At 39.0% G+C, this 15,465-nt stretch overlaps 2 protein-coding genes across 4 annotated transcripts; one reads left to right on the forward strand and one right to left on the reverse strand.

The window, feature by feature from the left end:
* Window positions 1-1,547: 1,547 nt before the first annotated feature.
* Window positions 1,548-5,248, reverse strand: c9h5orf34 (chromosome 9 C5orf34 homolog). The gene is made up of 11 exons (XM_004072702.4): window positions 4,923-5,248; window positions 4,424-4,513; window positions 4,005-4,343; window positions 3,678-3,919; window positions 3,513-3,605; window positions 2,609-2,723; window positions 2,414-2,505; window positions 2,251-2,320; window positions 2,068-2,165; window positions 1,956-2,002; window positions 1,548-1,849 (listed from the first exon to the last, which is right to left on the reverse strand). Exons 1-11 carry the CDS (start codon window positions 5,124-5,126, stop codon window positions 1,635-1,637), a joined length of 1,605 nt encoding a protein of 534 aa, XP_004072750.1. The 5' UTR covers window positions 5,127-5,248; the 3' UTR covers window positions 1,548-1,634.
* A 2,368-nt stretch (window positions 5,249-7,616) lies between these two features.
* On the forward strand, window positions 7,617-15,450 carry rnf34 (ring finger protein 34). Of its 3 annotated transcripts, XM_023958593.1 has the most exons (8): window positions 7,622-7,832; window positions 8,272-8,490; window positions 9,556-9,948; window positions 11,428-11,490; window positions 11,775-11,976; window positions 12,119-12,148; window positions 12,336-12,377; window positions 12,874-15,450. In XM_023958593.1, exons 1-8 carry the CDS (start codon window positions 7,827-7,829, stop codon window positions 13,059-13,061), a joined length of 1,143 nt encoding a protein of 380 aa, XP_023814361.1. In that variant the 5' UTR covers window positions 7,622-7,826; the 3' UTR covers window positions 13,062-15,450. The 3 variants fall into 3 exon arrangements, with proteins under 3 accessions (XP_023814362.1, XP_023814361.1, XP_004072567.3); XM_023958594.1 differs by lacking the exon at window positions 11,428-11,490 and having other exon boundaries at window positions 7,617-7,832; XM_004072519.4 differs by lacking the exon at window positions 12,336-12,377.
* Window positions 15,451-15,465: the final 15 nt, after the last annotated feature.

The raw sequence follows: 15,465 nt of genomic DNA on the forward strand, positions 1-15,465 counted from the left end.
ATAATTTGTGCAAAATGTTTTGTAATATGGTTTAAACGTATGTTTTTATCCTAACTTTAGGGAAATATTTAAGTTGAAAACAAAAAATAATATGTTCTAACTTGATTTAAGGCAAGTTGTGTTATGTTAAAGTTATTGTTACAAATAGGAAATATTCAAAGAATAAATAACAATAATAAGTACAACACAAGTAGTGCACATAATGGACCTGCTTAGAGGATTTGGACATCACTGCAGCTCCTTTTTCTGCACACATATCAGCAAAAACATAATTCTTTCATCTTCTCAGAGACTATTTTTGTTCAAACCCAAAGGGATTTTTGTTGCATTAGCCTGCTTAAATGATTTTGCAATTACAGAAAGACCTTGACCTACTTTTTCATTCCAACCTCATGAGTCTTGATCATGAGTCTTGATGTCTGTCGCTGTATAGTTTATGACAGCTGGTCCCACAGAGCTTGTTACTTGAGTTCATAGAAGTGTACTCTAAACGATGAACAATACATGAATTATTTTTAGCTTCTCTCTTGAGTAAAAAACGTGTTTGTTTTTACTAACGTTGTGATACCAAAGACTTCTTTCATGCAAAAAATTCAAGACGTGTAAATTACAGAATAACTGGTTCATTAAAAAACAGAGGTACCAAAAGTAAAAGACGAATGTTTCAACATTTTCAGTTGTTATATTATCATTTTTTTTTAAAAGCTGCAAGAAAACTCAGGTTGCTATGACCACATTAACCACTAGATGGCGCTAATGCTTTACGAACACAAACCAAGACAGAAAAAAGATGGCCACTTAACCGGATAATGATAAATCATGTTATAAAATGGTTACGGTAGAACAGGGGTGGGTTTATATAAGTTCGCTTCCTTCCACTCCCTTTCAAGCAATATTTATTTATATGATTAATTATCCAAAGTTTGATTAGTTGTGGTACGAATCTATAACTGATGATTGTATTGTTTTTATGTATTATTCCTATTTGATTGCTTGAAATGAACCATTTCAATTCAATTCAACTTTGGAAATGTGTTGAAAAATCACTAATCCTTCCTCTTGAATGTTTATCACAAAACCTATTTATATTATGTTCACAGATATGTCTTCATTTCACTTCCAACTTTTATAAATGTCACCCGCGTAAAAGCGCAAAATAATCCATCAAATGCTTTAATAGGTGGTTTCTTTCACCTCTCACTTAAACCTCATTTTGAAGAACTTTTTTGCAGTTTCACTAGTCTGTTTTTCCCTTACTGCAAGTTTTCAAGTTATTTCAAGTCACTTCCTGTTTTTGTCTCTCCTTGTACAAAATGCATTGGGGTAAAACATCTGTAATTATGGATTCAATGATGTTTCCTAAAACATTGTTAGACAAACACTAACCTATTATATCTACATTATCTATTGCTCTAGTGTTTCTTTGGAGTCTTCCTGGCAATACCCATTTCCCAAAATGACCATTAATGTATCTAAGAATCCAAATGTGCATTTTAATTATCCATTATCTGAGTTAAGAATTGTGCCTAAAAGAGCAGAACCAAGAATTTCCGTTTTTCCACAATCTTTTATTTTTGAAAACACAATAAACTATACATTCATTCAAAAGTTTAAATTGACTTTTATAGCTGTAATCACACATCAGTCATTTCTCCTTGGATTGATCCCTTGTATGTCCGTGTTGTAGCAGACATAAGAGCATCGATGTCTCGAATGGCTTTAGAGGTATTTTCAAGAGCTTCAGCAATGCAGTCGTCATTCACAGGCTCACAGGTGACCTCAGCAAAAGCGTCTTTGAACACTGCACACTCGTCCTCCCTTTTTGGCACACGGCTGTTTTCCAGCAGGACTGGATGCAATATGTTAAAGAGTTATCATCTGTTTATGTATATACACACACAATACTGAGTTGGAACATTTTGGAACTCATTTTAAAAGAACACGCTGAAAGATACAATTGAATCGCGTTATCTTCTCCAGTTCTGCAGCAACAATACATGACCTGAAAGAGAACAGAAAAGTAAGATACCCATATAAAGTAAGATGATGAGGAAATACTTCCCTTACCGATTATCTGCTCCATGTGTCACATTCATCTGTTGCTCAACAGTCACAGAGCTGCATGGATTTTTTTCTAATGTTCCAGATTCATAACTTTTTTTGCTCTGCAAATAAAAGCATGCATCACACTGTTACCCAAATAGAAGTTTACTTTATGGGTAAACACTGGACCAGTTGAGGTACCAGTACCTCTTGAAGGCAGCTGGGAGAGGCAGGGAATTTCAGTAACTGCTTGGCCTGGTTATAAATAGCAAGGATCCTGTAAAGAAGCAAAAAAAAAGTTGGGAGTGTGTTAAAGATCTGAAAAATGTTGAAGACTTTAAACGTGTTGAACGTCTGCTAGAGATCTCACCTATTTGCACGATTCACAACAGAGCACACGGAGTACATCTGTCCGTGTACATCAGGTGGAAGACTGTTTAAGTGGTAAGTGAGCTTTTTTGCCTGCAGGAAATCAAACGATTGAATGAAAATTGAACAAGCTGGTAAAAAAAAAAAACAGCCTTTAAAATATGTTGTATAAAATATGTTTATGATGCAAGCTGACCTGCTTCGACTGAAGATCAAATTTGTGATGGGTAAAATAAGAATTGCTGATGCCAGTAGAACGAATGACTGATCCATCTCCAGGGCAAATCTCAATGCCTGTTCCACTCAGTATCCTAATAACAAGCAACATTTATTGCAGAACTGGACATGTCATGTCAGTGCAGCACTAAATAAAAGTTTATTTTTCTCACCTCATGCACTCAGCATCAAATTCTACCAAAAAAAACAAGATATATGTGCAACTGATGACCTGCTGAAATGCTTCAAAACCCACTCCGATCATCTTTTGTTTTATTGTAAAAGCATTCCCAGTGGTCTTTTAATTATGATTATGCCCTTTTTAGACCATTTTTTTTTCAATTTGTCATTTTCTAGGATTTAGTTTCTGCAGAACGGCAGTAGTTCATTAAAATGTTTTTACCGCTGAGTTGTAGGCAGGACCCCTGGCACAGAGTATGGTAAGCCTTCTCCCATTTCCCATCATCTCTCTATTTACACTCTCTCCAACTGGCTTACAGCCTCTCACAACCCTAACCTGATCTTAGTGCTATAACAAAAAGGCTGCGCAATATTGGAGCTATCCAGCCGTACAGTTTTGAGCCACATGCCAGCTCAGACGAGGAAAATGAAGACGCACATGGATCTAGTTGTCTTAAAGTGGATGCATCAGAATGGAGTTTGTGGCCTTTGCAGGTTCTACGTTACATGTCCAAGCTTTTCCAGTGCATTTTTTCATCTGTTCCTGATTCACAATGATTTGTACAAAGAAATACTCAGATTTGCAATTTTAAACTCAAATGCTCTTTTTTTATATGTCCTTCATCATGAGGAAAATGCTGCAAAAAATGGGATTTTCATCAGAGTGAGTCCTTAAAACAAACCCTGAAAAGAAGCATAACTACCTGTAAATAATTCCTTGACACCACACTATTTTCACAAGGTCTGTTGGAATGTCTGATACCTTTCCTCTGACCAATGGATCCTTCACCTTCCACCTAAAACATGGACATAAGAGCTGAGACATGAACCATTACTATGAGGGAATTGAGCCAATTTATCAACCAAACCTGTGCCAATGAGGCAGTGGACATGTGAGAGACAGTGCCTGAGGGAGTTGGGAAATTCTTTCCTCACAAGGCATATCGGATGTTTCCCTGTTGGTCCCTGTAGAAATGCTCGAGTCTGACGCCTCTACGTCTTCAGAAAAATGAGACATCCAGTGATGGCGGACCAAAGACAAAGGGTAGGCCCATGTGGGAGAGAAAGCACTGCAAGAGTGATGCTGGACAACTGTGGCGGATTGAAACATCTGTATCGGTTTGGAGGAGAGAACACAGTAATCACACTTTACAGCCTGAGATAGATAAAAGCAAATGTTTAAGAAAAAGCATTACCTTCTCTGGAGCAGGAGTGACTTTTCCAGTCTTATCCGACTTTGCGCTCACTCTACTCTGACTCAGCATTTTAGTGCAATCCTCTACACTGTTAAAGATCAGACTGCAGGCTTGTGTCTGACTGTCTGTGCCGTCCAAACACTGCAAACCGGGACGCTGACTTTCATCCCGACTCAAGCTGCATGTGAACTCCACCGAGAACGTTTCACCTGAGGGTGACAATATCAACGCGGCTCGGTCCTCCTCCGACTTAATCCCAATCTCACCCCCAGGTCTGTCCTCAGCCTGAAAGGATGACCTCTCAGGCCACTGAACACACTGTTCCACAAAGAAAAACCCCTACAAAGGATATGTAAAAGGGTTAGATATACACTAACATAAAAGGAGATAATAGTAGGAGGACATATAGCAATGATAACCTTCTTTTTGTCAGCAGAGATGAGTTCTTCTGGCAGATACGGTCGACTTGCATAGTTATTTCTAAATTCTAAGGCAGCAACAACCAGCTCCTGTGTAAACAAACGACAAACGTTAAGTAGTCCTGATTTTAAAACAATATTCCACTGAAAACAAGCTATTACATGAAAATGTTCTTTTTTTTTAATAATCAGGAGGAATTCAAAAAGGCACTAACAAAGAAATCCAAAAGTATGGTCCAAATATTGCAGAACAATAAAATTATATAAAATATAGGGCTTACAAGAACATTTAATCTTTTAAAGGAAATGCATTTTTTTTCTATTCTATGTTTAATAAGATAATAAAATAATTTAAACCTCAGGACTGTTAAATTTTGATGTGCCAGTTTTACAGTATTTGTAGTGTTTTCTTGATTCATCGTCATGTTGATAAAGTTTGGGGAGGGAAAAAAAACAAGTAGTTTAAAAGAAACAGAGTGAAAGAAACCCGGAAGTGCACCTTGTATGCACTGACAGTGAACCTGGTCCTCTGTCGTACTCTCTCTGTGGGCTGTGGAGGATGTCCGCGAGGGTCTGCGGGTTTCTCCAGCAAAAATTCACTTCCGCACGAGGACAGCTGCAACCGCGTTCCGTCTCTGTAACGAACATCCACTGACTCGTCTTCATACATTATGATTAAACTCACTCCGGCGTCGGTATCCATCCCTTCGACTGGGTCATTCACACATCACGCTGTTACCACTTTTGTAAACAACGTCACGAGAGCTTGTTCGCGCGCTCAACTAGCGTTCCCGGATGCTCCTTCGTCGACCTGGATTTCTTAAAAAAAAAAAAAAAGGAAGAGCTCATGTGACATCCATATTTATTGTAAAAATCAAGAACTAGTTTAAAATGTTAAACTGTCTTAATGACATTTATCGGGTTTTCACCAATTCTATATCCAATTTACTTTTAACAATCAATTAAAAAACGAAACCAAAAAACAATACAACAGGTGAGAGAAAACATTATACATACTGTGCAAACTACACATCTACAAACAGCATCACAGTTCAGAGGTTTCAATGATCTTTTGAACATTTTTTTTTATTTCAAACTCAAATTGAAAAATAAACACAAGAGTTAAAAATAGACAAAACAAAACAAATGAGCTTGAAAAGAAGTGGGTGGAAGAACAATCCTGTGTGGTCCCACCCCTTTCCCCGACACCTTATGCTGGGCATATTTCTATTTACAGTTTTTCTCTCTCATAAAATTCAAATTACTTTCAGTATGACACCTTTGCAAAACAGACATTTGCTTATTTGTTGTTATTGATAATTTCTAGCCTTGTAATGTCCATCAGTGACATCTTGTATGTTGTTTTGAATACAAGTAAACTTTTACTTTGTTTTAAACATTCATTCATCCCGTTCGATAAATCCACAGCACAAATTGATAAGCACATTTTCTTTTTTGTAGTGCGATTGCACTGCTTTTCAAAGTTCAGCTGTTATCTTAAATCGTAATCCCCATCTCTGTCCTTGCACATTTGTTGTATGTTTACTGGAAGGAAGTTGTTTCTGGCTTTAAAGATAATGAGTTTCACTAGTTACCATCATTTCAATAAACCAGACTTTAAAAAAAGTGTATTCATATGTGTCCCAAATCTGTGTATCATTCATTCATTTGCTTTTCAAATAAAAATAAAAAAAATGAGAAAACGATTCGTTTTTCCTTTTTCTATATGACCACTGTTGAGGGTCATATGAGACAACCATCACAGAAACCGATGAACTGGTTTACACTTCAGCAGCAGTGGTCCTTGAGATGCTTGGTTATCCTGATATTACAGGACAGCACTGAAGCACTCATCCTGATAGCTCAGGAACAAGCCCTGAGCACCAGAGCGATAGAGGCTCAGATCTACCACACCAGACAAGACCCAAGGTGTAGGCTGTGCAAAGAGGCGCCTGAAACAATCCAGCACTTAACTGCAAGGTGTAAGATGCTGGCAGGGAAAGCATTCATGGAGCGCCACACCCAAGTGGCTGGAATAATATACAGAAACATGTGTGCAGAATATGGAACTGAAAAGCCCAAAGCCAAAATGGGAAACACTTCAGAAGGTGGTAGAGAATGAGGGAGCAAAGACCCTGTGAGACTTCCAGATCCAGACTGACAGGATGGTAATGGCAAACCAACCAGACATTGTAGTGGTGGATAAAGAACAGAGGAAAGCCGTTGTGGTGGATGTGGCAGTGCCAAGCGATGGGAACATAGGGAAGAAGGAACATGAGAAACTGGAGAAATACCAGGGACTCAGAGAAGAACAGGAGAAAGCATGGAAAGTGAAGGTGACAGTGGTGGCTGTGGTAATTGGAGCTCTCGGGGCAGAAACCCCCAAGCTGGAGGAGTGGCTACAGCAGGTCGATGGAAAGACCTAAGACCTCTTAGTTCAGAAAATGACAGTGCTAGGAACAGCTAAAATACTGTGCAGGACCCCTCAAGCCTGCCCTGGCCCCTGGTGGACCCGAGCTTGGGTGAGAAACCACCCACACAAAAGCCTGAATTGTTATTAATGTTAAAGCATGTTTTAAAATAAGTATTTCCATGGATAAATTATGACATTTGTGATTTTGAAGTGAGCGTTTTTAACCGTGGGTTGTATTGGAGTTTATTTTTTATTTTTATTTCAAACACAAGATGACAATGAACGCAATAGTTAATAATAGACGGATTAAAAAAAACAACTAATGTGCTTGAAAAGGAGTGAACTAGAAGAAAAATCTTGTATTGTCCCATCCCTTTTTACAACACCTTACGTTATGCATGTGTTTAAGATATATGGTTCATAATTTCTCTATGAATGTCATATTAAATTTATTAAAGTATGTCATTGATATTACATTTTCTTGGACAACGCTTTTTTGTGAGAAGAAAATACTGTATAAACGTGTTCTACGAATGAAGTTAGACTGGACTGGACTTTTTTTTAAGTTTGTAAAAAATCAACAGTAGATGGCGCCAATCTTCTCTTGGCAGTAACTCGACATTTAAACCAACGAGGAAGAAGAAGGACTATAATTTAAATGGTATGATTATAGTTTTTTTGAGCAGGACCAGGTTTTATGAGGAGAATTCAGGGGTGGTTTTTTTGTTTTCTTTTTTTTTGTTAGGTAGTCCCCACTCTGACCCACACTCCAACACAGTAGGTGGCGGTAATGCACCTTCACGTTGGTGCCTCCCGCCGTTAAAGCCACAAGAAGAAGAAGAAGGAGGAGCACTTTAACAATACTACGATTGGCTCGTATCTCTCCTCACGAACTAAGCCGCTTACATCACTGAATCCATCGACTTTAAATGGCTGTATGATGATTACGCCGCTACTTTTCTCTTTCTCAGTCGCGACACTGGAGCTGCAATGAAGGTTTGACATTCTCATCCAAACCATCATAATTCAGTCATAGCTCTGTGGAGATGATCGCTAGCACTGCAGTGCAGGAACTGTCTATGTTAGCTAGTAGAAGAGTCGTAGCCTTCTTCGTGTTGTTGTGCCGGAGAGCTGATGCTCTGTCATATCTTCATTGTCAAAAATATTTAGACGACACTGCGATTGTATTGATAGCGACATTTAATTATGATTATGTGGCACAGGTCATTTATTTGAAAACCTTTTGTTAGTCAGTGTTTACCCGGCGGTACATATTGTTCCTGCTTTTAATTGTTTTTGATTGTTTATATTATTGGAGTGCTTCAAGGTTAGTCTAAAATCTTCAATTGTCTCTATAAAAACAAAGGAAATCTGCGTCGTAACCATCATGAGTCACAAACTTCCATTGCAAGTAAATAGTTGGTTTTCTCCTCAGGCAGGGGCCTCGTCCGTGTGGGCTTCATGCTGTGGTATCTTGAATGAAGTCATGGGAACCGGGGCCGTCAGAGGTCAGCAGCCAGGGTTTGGCGCTGGTGCGGGGCCATTCAGGTTTGCCCCCAGTGCTGGCTACTCAACGTACCCTCCCACGAGCTCAGGAAGCCCCACGCTGGTATGCAAGGCCTGTGGTCAGGCCTTCACAGTCTTCAGGAGGAAGGTAGGCTTTTCAAGGAGAATGCATCCTTTCCATCTCATATGCTGATGTGAGCACAAATGACAAGTATTTGCTTTACGCTAGGGCTGCACGATATGAGGAAAACTCAGCAAAACAACCAAAAACATCATTTCAATTTCACTGCAATGGTTCAATTCAAATAAGAGTCAACAGAACTGAAATGGGACTCCAAATGACCCTAGTGATGATGAACATAAGAGAAAAAAATGGATCTGTTTCTGTTAATCTGTTTGTGTACACTGTGTTGATCACATCAGCCCACTCTGTTGAATTGCAATGATTTTATTTGTTTTGCTTTTACTTGTTCTTTATTTTGTTAGGCACTACAGGCGGAAACATTTGCTATAACTCGGCATAATACATCTTTTAATGTTTTTCATGGGATCAAAATATCCACAGTTGCATTAAAAGTTGACAGTTATTCTATCTTTATACATGTGGATTAAACATGAAGCATTTGGTCTTTGCAGATCTATAATCACCATGGGACAACTGACATGGCTTGTTTTAGCAATATTTCAGACCAAATGTCGAAAATAAAACCAAAAGTCCCATGTGTCTTACTTGCACAAAAACTGCACAAACAAATCCTGATTATTGATTTATGTAAGTAATTTTTTTTTTATGATCAGCCTTCTGATATCATAAAAAAACACTAGGCTTGATTACTGATGTGATCTGATTTTTGGAAACCTAAATAAATCGGACCTCCCCTCAATTTTAGTCAGTCCTCTAAATTTATAAATGTAATATATTTTGGTAAAAGAAAAATATGTTTACCTTTCAACATCCAGTTCAGTTAATATTCCTGTCAGTCTGAAAGCAAGTCAAAAAACGAACACGTCTTAATGGTCAATAGCATGAAATTATAAATGAATTATGGAAAATGTATACTGTGACATAAATAAACCCGGAGTTTAAAAACGTTGAATGATTTATTTTTTGCCTTTGTAAAAATAAAATGACAATATCTAAACCAAAACTATTTAGCATTCCTCTGCCATGCAGGTGAACAGGAATCTCTGATTGCTCCTCTTTCTTCTGCAGCATGTTTGCTGCGACTGCAGGAAGAGCTTCTGCTTTCTGTGCTGCGTGCTGCAGGAGAACCTGCGCATCTGTGCCACTTGCCATTTACTAAAGGCTACCGCCTTTCAACGTCCACGCCTCATGCGCCTGCGTGTGAAGGACCTGCGTCAGTACCTACAGCTGCGAAACATTCCCACTGATACCTGCAGGGAGAAGGAAGACCTAGTGGACTTGGTGCTTCGTCACCAAGGCATCGAGGAAGAGGAGGAGGACGACCCTGACGCAGCCAGCCTTCGCTCGCGTAGCCTGTACACCGCAGCCCCCTCCACCACACAGTCTGCCTCCGAACTGTCAGCCTTTGCTGCCTCTCAGGAGGAACCTCTCAGCAGAAGCGACAGCTCTGACACCAACCAGGTAAGGGTCAACCTTAATGACAAAAACTATCTGAAGAGAAGAAGAAAAACGGTGTCACTAGTAGTTTTGACAGCTGTTGCTGCTTCTTCTTAACACAAGTTGGACCTGTTATGCCATCTTGCAGCAGTTTCCTTTAGGGGTCGTCCATAATTTTCATTGTTTTCACGTTCCCCCAAACCCTACCCCGAGAAGAGAGGGTTAGAACTCTGCAGAACCTTTTTAATTTTTTTACGATTGTCAGCACTGAATTTGAATCGAGCAGACTTTGAGTTTTGTCAAGACCTTTTATCGTTGGTCAAAATACAATAGGTGAGGAAAAATAAACCCTAAATCGTGGACATCTTTACACATCACAAGGGTACGCACAAGTTCACTAAAGTCTCACTGTGATGGAGAAGCTGTCACTGGTGCAGGAGAGCACCTTACCAATTCTATTCTATTCTGACTGTCTGCATGGATTAGGCTGTCCCCGCAGCACTGCAGTGCATACGCAAACAAACATGCGTGCACAGGATTGACTGTCACCGTAAAACGCTGTCAAACATGCAACCATGCTTGTTGGCCATTCCACCTTGTGCTTCACAAAGTTTGTAGTGATTGCCAAAGGTGCACACTTGGTAAAGCACATGTTACTAATGCAGTAAGATCCTGTAGATTAACCATTGTCCGATCACCACACATACACTTGAAACCAGATAACAGGAAATGATGTCGACACAAACTCTCATGTCAAAATTGTTTCTTAGTAGAAACGAGTTTTATTTACTAAATGCTCCTGTTGCTGATTTTAAATAATAATAGAAAATAATAGTCTAATTATTTTAAGTTTTAGTTTAAAAGGACTGTTCATAAAGGGACAAGTGAGTCTTTTGGGTCAGCCTTGTATGTTTATCAGTAGGTAACAGCTGAATTTAGGAGTATTTCTTTTTGTTTTTCTTTTTTCTTTCTTTAGCCACTGAAGCGAGGCAACGCTTTAGACCTTTTAATGTATTTTTTTTGTTTTTTTGGATATTTCTAAAACACATTTACTAGAGTCTCGGTTCGGTTGTCAGCTTGGTGTGTTTCTATATTTGTCTAAAGCAAAGAAAGTCTTTAAAGTAGGGGAGTAAAAGTTAGGGTCATGAGATGAACCATGTTGAAAACTTTCTCTGGAACGAAAAGCCATCTAGTGTTTTTTTTTTTTAAATGATAATGAATGGATGACCTGTGACACAGCACAGCAAGGGTTGCAAACCCACAACAATCTGTGCGAATTAGGCTTTAAACTCCAACTGACTGTAGAAAGGAGGCTTATGTGTGCGATGTCAGGATCCACTATAAATACTTGTACCTGGGCTACTTATAGAGCCCTAAGCTTTTCTATGAAGGGAAGGTACAGCGTATTGTTTCTAATGTCGAAGTGAGCCACCTGAAGAGTATCTAATGATCTGGTGCCTCCTGTGCCCACCTTAATGTTTGTCGTTACCTGTTGTTATGCAGGACATGGGGGATGCCACATCAGTCTCCCTCCTTAACTTGGATCCAAATGAACACACTCCTGAGGTGATTTATGTCCTTTGTACCACCACCATCATCATCATCATCGTCATCATAAGCAAAGTGATGGCAGTCCATCTGTTTGTCCTCCTTGCATGTCTACCTCATCCTATTCAGTGTCATGGGGGATTGTTATGCAGTTTTTAAAGCGATATTTATCCTTTCAGACAAAAAAAACAAGAACAGAAATGAGAAATTTTTGTTTTTATCATTAGAAAGTTTTTGTGGACTTTAAGTATTTGGCAGTGTTGAGTGTCTTTATTTTATATATAAATATATATATTTTTTAGGGGAGTCCTCAGATGCGCCGTCGTGCCAGAGCGTCCCTCTCAGACATCTCCAGTCTGAGAGACATCGAGGGTCTGTCTGTCAGGCAGCTCAAAGAGATCCTGGCCAGAAACTTTGTCAACTATTCAGGGTGCTGCGAGAAGTGGGAGCTGGTGGAACGCGTCAGCAGACTGTACAGAGAGACAGAGGAAAACAGGAAATCATGTACGGATTTGAGTTTTTGTTTATTAGTTTACAGATTCTTAATCCATTCTTTACACTTTTTGTATGTAAAATGATTGAGTTGCTAATATAATTTCCCCTATTAAGTTTCTTTAGTGAGTTTAATTAACTCTTTTTGTTACAGTGGAAAATGTGAGCAGTACAGTAACCTCAGGTAAGATGTCACTCATGTTTGCTCTAGTCCTGTCCTCTCCGGATAAAACGCTACACACTAATACAGCCTCTTCTTCCTTTTCCTTATTAATTATGATGATCGTGATAATAATAATAACAGTAGCATAAGTGGCTCAAAAGAAGAGCTACATTTATGTCATGTTTGCTTTGCTTCTCCCACACTAAAGTGATGGCCTTTCCGCCTCCTATCTGCAACGGTGCCATTGGAGGTAAGGCTTACAGCGCCGTGGATGCCCCCCCCCTCTACCCCCTATTTTTGTAAATGCAGAGTCACATCCTTACTCCATATGTAATAATTGTGGAGTCTTCATCAGTCATTCATTCATCTCTTGTCAGTACGTAGTCCTGATGACTGAGTGCTGCTGTGACAGCTTTTTCGGATCATCTAATTCACTTGGGTCCATTCATGAAGAGACTCATCTGTACGCTCTGAGATCACACTCCTCCTAGTGATGTGCACTAATCCTGCAAACGGGATTATATTTCCTCCCCAGTGATTATGATTGATGTTGTCATGGAAACGTCCAGATGCATTGACTTTTTGAAAGAGATGGTGGGCATGACATCATGCACTGCATCAGATTCTGTAGTCTGTGGATGATATATATATATATATGTATATATATATATATATTAGCCATGTCTCATATCAGGTTCTTCAGAAGTCTTCTCACCTCTGCTGTCTTCTTACTTCCTGTCTTGCAGACGGGGAAATCTGTCCGCTCACGATTCGCGACGACAATCTCTGCAGGATCTGCATGGATGCCACGATCGACTGCGTTCTCCTGGAATGCGGCCACATGGTCACTTGTACAAAGTGCGGCAAAAGGATGAACGAATGCCCCATCTGCAGGCAGTACGTAGTGAGGGCCGTGCATGTCTTTAAGTCCTAACACACAGCTGCAGCATCCGTCTCCGAGAGGGATGGTACCGTAACCTAATGATACAGCTCATGAACTCTGAATCACAAGAAAAAAATGATTTTACTGGATGTTTGTACTTCTCAAAGTCTTATAGTTTGCACACTAAAATGTATATATTATTTTTTTTACAAGAATTCTTTTCAGAACAGGACTGTAACTTCAGATCGACTCGCTGTCTTACCTAAATGTTTGGCCTCGTCAGATTTCACAAAGCAAAGAGTGAGTGACGCGCATGACCTGCAATCGTTTTCACTGAAAATCATAATTAGTTGTTAATACTGTGTTTGCTAGGTATAGCTTTGGTCCACTCACTGTACAGCTGATGCACGTGAGCTAGCCGAGGGGCAGCAGACTCGTACTAAATCTCAAAACAGGAGAGCAAACAAGGTGCCAAACTAAAAAGGGGATACTCCTTTTTCTTTTCAGCTATGCAGGGGAGGGGGGTGATACAAGTCTCTACTTCGAACACAAACATTTTTTTTTTAGGCTTTGTGTTTAATGCACCAACACTTGCAACCAATTACATGCTATGAGAAGTTATCGAGCAAAGGTGTACAGAATTTTCCAACAGGCTGAAGTTCATTTAAAACAGCTCATTAGAAATAACAAATTCTGTTACGTTTGCTCTCTTTGTTCCTGCATTTGACGCTGTTGACCTCAGCCTCCTCCTGACACCACTGCTTCATCAGGAAGGCAAGGCCTTCACAGGTCTGTGCTGCAGTGGTTTAAAGAATAGTCCGATAATACGACCAACTCTGTTATGATTGGCAACATTTCTTCTTCTTCTTCCTGACGTTTGGTGTCCCACAAGCATCCACCTTGGTCCCTCTACTTTTTACATTTTTTAATTGGATTCTTTTCATAGCATAGTTTCTCATTTTATTTGCATGCAGATGATGTATAAATCTATCTGCCTGTCATGGCAGACTCTATAGGTACACCTTCAGATGTTGGGATGAGATGAAACTGGCTGCCTATTTTTAAAACCAAACTGAATGTATTGTGTTTGGCCCTCTCCAGCCTGCCTTATAGTGTTGGGCCTCATCTTGACGTACCGTTTGCTCACTCAGCCAGTCTGTGAACATTTCAATGTGGCTTTCAGTAGAAGTTTAACCACTTGGTTAATCATTAATGCTTTAAGTTTTTTTCCCAATTTTCAAAAGGGAAGTCCCTTTTTGAGTCACGATGACCTCCAAAAGCCATTCATGCTTTTTGTTGTTCCCAAATGGACTATCGTAACCGTCTTTATGTGACTGACACAAATGCAAACTGTACTCTTGTAACGTACTCCCTACACTGGCTCCCAGTGTGTTTTCAGACTTATTTTTACTTACTTGTTTCAATCGTTTTTTAGTGGTAAACTCATGGTTGAGGTCTAAGCATTGTGGGTGAATATTTCTCTCATTTTCCACCCATCAAAGTGTGCACTGCCACTGATCTGCCTCTTGTTTAGGATCCAATGAAAAACCTTTTATGTCAAACTGGTTTGGGGCATGATGGAACGTGATCACGTTTTGGACCATTTTTAATCAAAATTCATCATTTAGGCTTGATGCATTGTTATTTAGATTTACCATTCCGATATATTCTTTTATTTAATGCATAAAACATTGAAATAATTCTAAAAAATACCTGTCCATTGTAGCAATATTTTTTACCCTCTGATGCCATCTCCGGTCCATGTGAGCACTTGTATAGAGACGACAAATACAAAGAGGTGCTATCTTATTTAACCATCTTCCATGTTTTTTAGCTGAACTGGGAATGTGGAACTGAATGTCTAGCTTTGTTTACTATCGGTAATGAAATGAAGTGTGTAAAGCTAAGAGTTTATGTAGGAACCATGTATTGAACTATTTAAAGGTGTACCCGATAGCTGTGGTAGAGTGAGTATATAGAGAGAAATCAGTATGTATATTTGCATATATTGATCTATATCAGATGTGTGTAATTATATATAAATATGTCGCTGAAGCTGGATTATTTTTTACAAAGTTATACTAATTTTCTATTTGAAATGTGTTTCATCAGATTTTTGTTTTTCAGCAGATTATTCATCTTGAATCAGAGCATTACAAGACGCTTTTGGAAATTAAAGGATTTTTGTCCTAAATACCTCCACTAACAACAGTACTCGTATTTTATTCATTTCCCCCTAAAATCCACCTTATTGGTAATGAAGCTTATGTGGAACAAAAAACACTGCAACTTTCACATCACACATCCACACAACCATTCAGAGTAGTGTAGCAGTTTGCACTTTTCTTTCTTCATTATTGTGTTCAAAGTTTGGTCTTTGTATTTGGGAATGCTGAACTTTTTATTTTGTTAATTAAAGACTTTTTAAAAGCTTGTGTTATTTATGTGTGCAGAA

The sequence above is a fragment of the Oryzias latipes genome, chromosome 9 (assembly GCF_002234675.1).
Source record: "Oryzias latipes chromosome 9, ASM223467v1".
NCBI classification, from domain to species: Eukaryota; Metazoa; Chordata; class Actinopteri; order Beloniformes; family Adrianichthyidae; genus Oryzias; species Oryzias latipes.